The sequence below is a fragment of the Merops nubicus genome, unplaced genomic scaffold (genome assembly GCF_000691845.1).
Source record: "Merops nubicus isolate BGI_N331 unplaced genomic scaffold, ASM69184v1 scaffold17282, whole genome shotgun sequence".
Lineage (NCBI taxonomy): Eukaryota > Metazoa > Chordata > Aves > Coraciiformes > Meropidae > Merops > Merops nubicus.
In genome coordinates this window covers 1-10,207 of record NW_008594421.1, presented here as the reverse complement: position 1 = coordinate 10,207, position 10,207 = coordinate 1, and the positions used below count along the sequence as shown (strand labels likewise).

The window sequence follows — 10,207 nt, the reverse complement described above, 5'->3', positions numbered from 1 at the left end:
ACTCTTCCCCTCTGCAATCATAGCAAATGCTATGATTGCACAAAGGTGTGTGCTGCTGAAGGCTGACACTTCACCTCTCCTTCCACAGTGTACTATCATCTGTTGCAAATTCATCTTTCCCAAGTAGCAAATAAAGTTAGTCAGTCCCTGTTTAGGGTTGCTCTGAATACCTGCAGTCAGAAGCACCAAAATGCTAGCACACAACTACCACCAAGTTCCCTAGATAAACCTGAGTGAAGATTCAAGCTGTGGGTATCTACATAGTTTACACAGAAAGTAGTAATACAACATACATGTTATTAAGAAGAAATTACAGTAAACAAGTTCAATATGTGTTGATTAGGAATGAGAAGACTGTGCTTCCTTGATTTCCTCCAGTATGAGATTACTATTGTTGATTCTAAAGGGAGTGTTTTATTTAATTTACCATGTGGGGTGTTGGTTTGTTCTCATTCAGTCTGAACCTCTGACATCAAAATGCTGCTTTTTCTTTTCTAACTAAAAAATAACATTCCATCAAACCTACAGCCCCTTTTTACTACAGCTTTACAGAAATTGACATCTTTAGAGAAAATTCATAATTCATAATCTGAACTATGCCAAGTATACTCAAAGAATGAGTCCCAAAGATGGTCCAATGATATCTCTTCTATAAAATATATTATCTCAAATTTCCTAAAAGTGTTAATATAATAAAATATCCCAACCTGTTATGAACCAGGTTTAACACTTCCAGAAAAAAAAAAAAGCAAGGCACTTGGTGTTTAGGATAGGTTTGTCAAGTATAGATTGTGAATGTACAGTTTTTAAACAATCTGACTTGAAAAATGCAAGAACTTTATTTTCACAGATGGTAAGTTTTCATGGACCATTTACATTACACTATGATAGAGCTTCTGCTGAAGGCCACTACCAGATCTAGCTTCATCAGTAATTATGCTTAAAGTATCATAAACATACCTTGTTCCTGGCCTCCACGGTTCAGTCCTAGTCCTAAACCTAGTCCCAGGGATACAACCACCAAAGCAAACAGCAGAACCTGTCACACAGAAACAGGAACATTAAAGTTCACAATTGTGATAATCCGTTATGTTTATTAGAAATTAACAGTGTGGGTTTTATTTCCATGAGTGTGTGATACTTATGAACAAATAACTTCTCTGAACTTGTTCACCAAAAAGCTGGAGACATTCTGAGACTGAAGATAGGATAGTTACAAGTATGTTAATCTTGTGATCTGCTTACAAGCCAACACCTTAATACTGCACTTTTAACCTATGGCCAGTCCCATGCTGTAATCACAGAAGCCTTTGCTGGGGAAAAGACAGAAGGAAGTAACCAATGTATTTACCTGTTTTGCAAATTCTTAATCTATGTAAACAGAAGGAAATAGATTTTGTTTCGTTTCTCTATTTCCTGAAATGCTCGCAGGGATTTCTCTAAGAGTCTTGGCTGGAGTGAGGCTGTAAGTGTCAGATTTTCATCCACATGCCAGTTTCTCATAATTAATTGTCTCATTATTGAGGTTAGAGGAAACTGGAAAGCCCAAGGAAACTCCATAACAGAGAGCAGCATAATGTTTGGGAGACTGAAGAAGAGCTCAGGAGGCCTCTATCAGTTTAAGAGACACTGGGAATGAATGGTGATGTATGCTGGCTGAAAGACGCAGTGTGAGGTCACAACCCTCTTAGAGTGCTTCATTGTGTATGCACTTCAAGAAGGCAATGATAGGAAAGAAAATGCTTATCAAAGAAAATCACTACAAACCAGCCCAGTTTGCTTCCTGTTTTTTTCCTCGGAGCCTTCTTTTGTCTCCTGCCATTTCCAGAACCACCAGGCACTACCAAATACTACAGCTCAAAACAAAGTAGAAATAAAAGAGGCTTACCATTGTGCTTGGCATTACTGCAATGGAGCCTCTTAACAGAGACTGCAGTAATTAGAAGGAGCTAAGAAAAACTGTGTTTGTGTGTAGGATACAACCACGTGCACATACGCCGTCCTGTTACTTTTTGCCCATCCCTGCTCACAAAAACACCCTGCACTCTTTGGTACTGCCCATCCTGCCCGGCAGGTGCTGGGCAGGATTGTGGCAGCAGGGAGGGTTGTTCAGCACTCAGGTGTGGGTGTATAACCTGTCCACCGAGCAGCTCCACATTGGAACATTCTAAGCACGTTATTCCGTCCCTTAGACCAGGAAGATTCAGGCACACAAGCCAGAAAGTCAGGAGTAGGGCATGCTCCCAACAAGCCCTCTCACAGGGACAACCAGGAGACCTAACTGTGGGTCTGGCACAGCATGTACTTCATCCTCTGGACAGATACAGTCAGAGGGGCTCCTTCCACACCCCACACCTTCTCATCCTGTTTCTATGCTCCTTTTGACCAAGAATTTCCAAGAATTTCAAGAATTTCCTGTTTCTCACTTGCTGCCCACCCTCTCCAGCCTCATGTCACTGATTTTTTCCCAAGCAAATCTGAACACCAGCAACACCAAAGTTGCTTCTTTCCCACCTTTGCTTGCTTCCTAAGACTCACTCCATGGGTCTTTTGTCCAGGAAAAATACCCCAAAACAGGAATGGAAGTGGAATTGGTTAACTTCACACATGGAAATAAAAAACTCACTGTTAATTGGAACTGGGTAAGAGAGACAGATGGAATTAGCATGTTTGGAAAGAATGCCCAAAATGGAAGAAATGCTGAAGTCTCTTGAAGAGAGATGCAAGGCATCAGTTTAATCCTGCATCCAGTCAGCAAAAACTGAGAGTTAGGGGGCTCATTTGGGCTAGAACAGTGGCCATGCTTTTCAGGCAGGGAGCATAACACAGCCAGTGTAACCCAACAGGTCTTGTTCCACTGAGTACAGATAAGCCAGGGCATGCACTTTTCACTTTAAAGTTCACTATGGTTTTACCTTCCATTTTCATTAAAACTCACATCTATAACCGAAATAAACAGACGATACGAAATTGAAAACACAGCTATTACAGCAGCAAACATTCCCACTGCTGCAAGCAATGAGAGAGACAAATTAAAACCCAAAATTTCATAGCAGGTATACAGATGAGATGCTGCATTTATTATAGCATTTACACAAAGACCCTTGATTTTGGGACATTCATCCTTAAGGCAAAATAACATTGGGAGCACCTATTCAAAACCACAGCTGACTTGTGTGTCCAAATTCAGGAATACGGCTACTTATTCATAAAAAAAGTTGTTCCTAAATGCATATGGTCTGTTCTCTGGGGACTTATTAGGTAGTGCGACTACCATTTGAGAGTACACAATTCTCTGCCTCAGCTTTCAGGAAAAATTTGCCAAGGAAGTACTTCAGGCACATAGTTTATCAAAATGGTAGACAAACAGTGTAGAATATTAACAGTTTATACCTCTGATATTTAGATTTTAGTTTTGTTTGTTTGTGTTTTTTTTTTTTTTTTCATAGAGACAGGCATTCAAAAACTATTTGAATGAATATGTTTTAGGATACTTAAATTTCTCACTTTACTCTTCCAAGTACCTCTTGAAAGCATAATTTACTTTCCTTCATACTTAGACATTTCTCCCTCAATGTTCCTCATGATTAATTTATTTTTACTGAACACTTAAGGAAAAAGTGTCTGTTATTTAATCTTCTCTTTTTTTCCCTCACTTTCCAATATTTCCCTCATATTTTATACAGTCCTAGCACAATGCAGCATTAATCAGGAAGTTGTCCTTTGAGAAATTGTTCTGATGACAGAGCTGAAGAGTATCGTAACTTGACTCTCTTTTTCATAGGGCTGTTTTCAAAGTTAACTTTTGAGTCTTTCTAAAATTAGTTCCTGCCATTTTCTCTAAATTCCAGTTTACAGATGCAAAAGCTTGTGCAAACATATATATGTACATCTATACATGTATGTGTATATATATATAATGGTTGTTTCTTTTGTGGCCACAAACAGAAGCTTAAAACTGTGTATTGGTTACAATAAAACATTAAAAAAAAAAAACAAACACACAAACAAACAAACAAACAAAAAAATCCCACAACTAACTAAAGCTCTACACAGTATTATTTACAAGGCAGCTACATTATTCTTAAAGCTCCAGGTTAAACAGAAAGAGTTGACAGGACATTTGAGGTGTTGGACAGAAATACTGTATGGAAGGGTTTATTAGTCCTTTCCCATGCCTTGCTTCCTGAGGGTTTTTCACCAATGCCTTGCCTACATGCTCTGTTTTGTAAATGACAAATCCAAAGGTAAAAATGTAAGCAAAAAGGAACTGTGGTTGCTTTGGCTACAAAAACATCTGGTTTAAACAAATGTATAAAATAAATTATCAAAGCAATGTCTTTGCTGTGCAAAAGAACTGTCAGGTGAACGTAGTAAAAGAAAAGCGCAGCTAACAGCCAGAAAAAAAAAATTAACTTGATAAGTACCAGAAGAACTTTAGAAATCTACCAGTGAGGTTAGTGACCTCATGCAGTAAAAGTTTCAGTTACGAAGCTACCTTGAATGATTATATTAATACAATGAAACTTTAAAAAATCTGCAGATATGAGAACTGTTTAACTAGCCGCCCTGAAGAACAGCACCTACTTACAGCACAGATGAGTTTGTACTTCCGAAGGGTTTTTTTTTTCACATACTCCGTTGATTTTGAGGACACTTCATCCAAATCCCTGCTTTGATGCTCGATGATGTTATCCTGAATCTCCATTCTGCAGAAACGTGCCTCTCGGCTGCACGCGCGCTGCGTTCCCCAGCCTCCCAAGCTGGCTTAGCTGCGACCAAGATGCTACTTCAGCTTCAAGGATCTATGACTTTTATGAGATCCTAGCTTTTGCATCAGTGGTAAGTTCTCAGGGAGCCAAAGTAAGCAGGAAAAGAACTCAGAAAGGTCAAAGGTTGAAAAGCCTCTGTGCACGGAGGACCTGTCACGCTTCAAGATAAGGACAGCATTAAGTAAACTCTTAACTGAATATTACGAGTAATATGTTGGTACTTAATAAAATGCAAAAATGACACAAATTCACGTACTCAAATATTTGTTTAAAAGCTTGTCATCCAGAGTATTTGTTATCTCCAAAGGAAGTGTTAAATATACTAAACAAAACCATTATGAAAGTAGACAGTTTCTCAACTCCTGTTCTGTGTCACGCCTGTTTTCAGGGTCCTTCCCTTCTTTAGAGCCAGAGGATTCCTCCTGTTTAGTTTCAATCCCTCTTTGTCACATTCTTCTTTCAGATTGCTATATGTTTTTCCAGTAGTGATAGATGTAGTCATTAAAAACAAATGGTATAGAGCCGAATCAAGTTCAATTAAAAAAAAATATAAATTCAATTAAAAAATAAAAGTGTTTTGTTTAAGTACGATTTGAAATCTATTTGTTTTTCAATTTGGTGGTTAATGGAAAAGTTGTTTCTTATGAAAATGTATCTTCATAGCCTACTAGGGCTATGCAAGTGTAACTATGCAAATATTGATCTGATTCTAAAGTTGAGCACTACATGACCTGTAATTTATAATAAATAGCTTTACAATATTTGTAATTGTAAAAAAAAAATAAATCCAAAACATAGTACTGTATGAGTTGGTATGAAGAAAATTAACACCATCACAGCTCAAAACAGTACAGCCCCTATCCCTTATTCTATACCATTTGTACCATCCTCAAGTCCCACATTACCCAATACATCCCCATTAATCATCCCCTCTCCCCCCTGCCTTCTTTGATAGAGAGATATCATTCCCTTAGTTTATGGACCACCTCTGTAAAATGTCCATAAAATGTCCATTGAGTTCACTCCCTGCGTGACCAGGATTCCATCTGTTATGGTGGTTTCTCAGGACAGGATAGGCACTGTGTTGTCTGGAGCTTTTGGCTGCCAAAACCTATTCAGGATGGGTCATCCTTTCAGGGCTTCTTCTGAGGTTTGTCCTCTGTTCTGCTATAGTACATTCTATAATACACAACTCAAACAATGGGTTACAACAATTTAAAGTTATAACTATTACAATGTCCGTTCCTGGTCCCTTTGAAGTAGGCTATATGGTTTAATACTGCAATGAATTCTTCCACTTGCCCATACTCTGCTATGGACTTATCCAAGTCCCTTTCCTTGCCTGGAAAGCTGCCCAGCAGAAAAGGACCTGGGGATATTGGTTGACAGATGGCTGAACATGAGCAAGCAGTGTAGATGTGGTCCTTAGGGATGTGATGTAGTGGTGGACTTGGCAGTGTTAGGTTTATAGTTGGATTTGCTGATCTTAAAGGTCTCTCCCAGCCTGAAAGATTTTATGATCCTATGATTTTATAATTCAGAGATGTACCTGCTCCACTGTAGACCTATCCACAGCCACACATGCTTTGGGGTGTATCTGCTGCAGCATGGAGTTTCTCGCAGGTCACAGTCCATTCAACTGGAGTTCAGACTGTAGTTAAGAGCATGCCTCCCAGAGCAGTCCAGGAAGAGCAGCAATGGCCTGGCCACAAGCCAGCCCAAGCTCGAGCCAGTGCTGTTATCAAAATGTTCCCAGGCACAGCATAATAAGATGATAAGCACTACAGCAAACAACAGGCACCACCAATCACCAGCCTCCAGTATTCAGCAAAAGCAGCAATTCTGGTGGCAAGCACAAGAGCCTGCTAATTCACTGCCAGTGGTACCAGCTATAAATCGGGTCTGGCACATTCCAGTCAAATCTGTCATTATCTCAGACCCTTCTGGCCCCACACGGGGTGCCAGAGAGCGCTCCTGCGGGTCAACCCCAACAGGCACCTCAGCCCCACACAGCCCCTCGCTCTCTCCCCCGCAGTGGGACTGGGGAGAATCAGAAGAGTAAAAGTGAGAAAACTCGTAAGCTAAGATACAGGCAGCTGTATAGGTAAAGCACAGCTGTGCACACAAGGAAGGCAAAAGCAGGAATTCACCGCTGCCTCCCACCGCCAGGAAAGCCGGGCTCCGCCACACGGAACCATTATTTGGGAAGGAAAACGCCAGCACTCTGAATATCTCCCCTTCCTCCTTTTTTTCCCCCAACGTTGCTGAGCATGACATCATACTGGTGTGAGGTATCCCTTGGGTCAGCTGGGGTCAGCTCTCCCAGTTGTGAACCCTCCCTACCTCTTGTGCACCGCCAGCCTACTTGCAGAGAAGACTCTGAGGCTGTGTAAGCACTGCTCAGCAATAGCTAAAACCACAGGGTTTATCAACATTTTCATCACAAATCCAAAATACAGCACCATACAAGCTACCGTGAAGAAAATTCACTCCATCCTAGCCAAAACCAACACATAAATCTACAGATGTAGTGAATTTGGCCTTTGAGATTGTGCATCATCAGTGTAGGCACCCAGGGTGAATTTCTGCTCCTATTGATATGAAAGAAAATAATTTAGCAAATGGAAGAGAATGCAATATATTTTATTTTGCTACTTCTACTTAATCATTGCTCTTATTTCACAAACATTATTGCCCACGTGATGGATTTCTATAAAATTTCTCAATGATAAGAATATGAAACTTCATGAACATTGACCAAGAACCCAGACTTTTCCGTTTAAAGATCAAGAGCCTCACACATTTCAAAATACTTCTTTTCAGTTATTTTCTTTTTAAAAATACGTCAATTCACATAAAAAAAAAAAATCCATATGATCAGTACTTGAGAGTAAAGAAAACAATAGGGAAGAAGGAAATAATTATAAATTATGCTTTAACTATCAGTTACTGATAACAGTAACTATCAGTTAAAATAATCAGTTGTAAATTTAAGTGACTGCTCTGCATACAGCTCGACATAACACAAATGCAGGGCTAGGGTACAGACAAATCCACTCCTCTATAGTTAAATTGCAGTCTTCAGTTCATCTGGCACTTCCAGCAATGGGAAAACGGTTTTGAAGAGTACAGGCAGGAGATCTCTGACATATACATGTTAACAAGCTCTTTGGGGAAATAAGGAGAGACATTTCTAAATAGCATTGTGTTGTAGCTGCTTTCAGTTTTCACTACAATTTCTGTAGTTTTAAGTTACTCATACAAAGCTGCTGAAAATCCTCTAAGGCCATCAAGAACTAGATAAGCCTTACACATCATCCATCATCCATTTTCTAAAATGAATGGTACTCAGGAAAATAAAAACACCAAAGCTTAACAATCTTTCTCATAAATGCTTATCATCCTTAAAGAAACAGTAATTTTGATGAAGGTTTTTTGCCAGAGTAGCATGACATTTACAGTCATTGAAAAGTGCATTTCTTTTTCTGTCTCTGTATAAAGAGTGCAATTTCTTCCTCGTGTAAATGCTGCTTTTCTTTCTTGTTTGGTCTGTGTTACCTAATACCGAGTCTGACTGGACTTTGTGCCTTGGAAGAAACACCTAGGTGCAATCACTGCACAGAAGATCTGTACTGTTCCTCTGCTGGGACATTAGGTTCCCTCAGGCAAAGCTCCATTCCAATGAAGAGATTCTGTGACAAAGGTAGTGTCATAGGTATTTCAGTTTTGTTAAAATGAGATCTGATTAGGTGAGGGGTTAATTCAGGAGATAAATCACCTTTGGGACCTCTTAGGAGGTTCAAGGCTATCATGTGGTTTTAAAACTAAAATTGGATACAGTATTTGGGCTGAAGTTTAGAACAAATGTTGGTTACTGACTTAAAATCAAGCTAAAGTCATAGTGGGCACAAAGCTGTGGACAGATTGTGTTTTGGTACTCATTAAAGTTGGATCAAGAGCTGGAGCCCAAGGCACAGTTAGGAATGAATGTTAGCCTGTGAGTGTGACACAGCAGTGAGGGAGGTAAAAGTAATTATAGTAGACTGGTCCTCAAAATAAGACATAATGATAAGCAAAAGAACCTCTTAGGGCTCCATTTCCAGTCCCGTTATGGGACAATATCGGAATGGATTAGGAGCTTGGCATAGAATTAGACACTTATCCTGGGGGTTGCCATTTTCACAAAACATGAGCTGGTCTGCCCACGCAAGTACTGACAGTACCTGTTGATGGGACACTCAAAGGTGTGTCAGATTGTACTGCAGCCCTCTTTAAGTAAGCACCCCGTGAGGAGTATAATGAAGATTTCTCATAACTTTGCGTTAAGGCTGAGGGCAAACCAATCACGAAAGCAATACAAGCAAGTACAAACGGACCTTCAGTCATATCCTGTTTCCAATGACAATTCTTTACATGTACATGTAGGTAAATACTACAAGGAAGCAGTGCAGGTAGTACAGGTAAGCATTATTTGTTTTCCAAGCAGGTATTTTCCCATTACTGATAAGAACGCGTGGACTTCAACCATGTGCACTACTGCCTGTTGGCTACAGCATGTGTCTCCACCAGCTGTACAAGTGCTGGTGCCCCCAACATCACAATTTCCTGAGGTACTTACAAGTTTATTCATAATATTTCTAATTGCTTATGTTATGTATTCTTCTAAGCTTGTTTACACAAAAGCTGTTTACGTCTACAACAAATAATCTATGCGATTCCACCTGAGCTGTCTCCCTATGGGTGCACTCTTTCACCTCCTACACAACTCCAAGCCCAGAAATGGTAATCCTCTCTGCTCTGAAGCCTTCATCTGTCAGCTAGAATTTGGGATGATTGGCTTTATTTTTCTGCTGTAGATCTGAGTTTGTATCTATTTACCAGCACTAGCTGAATTTGGCTTTATGGCCAAACAGCCACAGACAGCTCAGAAAATAGAGTATCTATGCCAAAGAGCCATCTCTTTCTTGATTTGGCATTTTACATTTACTTTGAACCTAAAACCCACCACACAGATATATCCTTAGATGTTTTCAGGTAAATGCATTTTCTTCTATGCAGTTTATTCGATGACTTTTTATGGGAATGAGTAATTCTAAGTTTATAGTAATCAGAGCAAACTACAGTCCCATAATAACTCAAGGGATCCTTACTGTAAGAAGCAGAACATGTATTTTGTCAAATTATTCTAAGGCCAGATTATTTAAAAAAAAAAAAAAAAAAAAGCTTCAGCAAACATTTTCGTCTAAAAAATCCAACAACTCCCAAATTTAAAATGTCTGTTGCTCTCCGTTCCTGCCTTTTCCCGCAGTAGGAAGTGCCAGTTCCCAGGCCACCAGTCGCGGGCAGAGGAGGAAGGAGAGGGAAGGGGGAAAAGGGAGAAACAGGTGACGCGAGGGATACAAGGAAAGGGTGCGGGGCCGGCGCGGCCCGGAACG

General features: G+C 39.9%; 1 protein-coding gene across 1 annotated transcript in view; it reads right to left on the bottom strand.

Annotated features, from left to right (window-relative positions):
• ENPP3 (ectonucleotide pyrophosphatase/phosphodiesterase 3) overlaps positions 1–4,708 on the bottom strand; it is a 38,428-nt gene extending 33,720 nt beyond the window's left edge. Inside the window, exons 1-2 of the mRNA XM_008935780.1 lie at positions 4,592–4,708; positions 961–1,039 (exon numbers count right to left, since the gene is read on the bottom strand). Coding sequence (XP_008934028.1) covers positions 961–1,039; positions 4,592–4,708 — 196 coding nt within the window. The remainder of the gene's footprint in view (positions 1–960; positions 1,040–4,591) is intronic.
• Between the last annotated feature and the right edge of the window lie 5,499 nt (positions 4,709–10,207).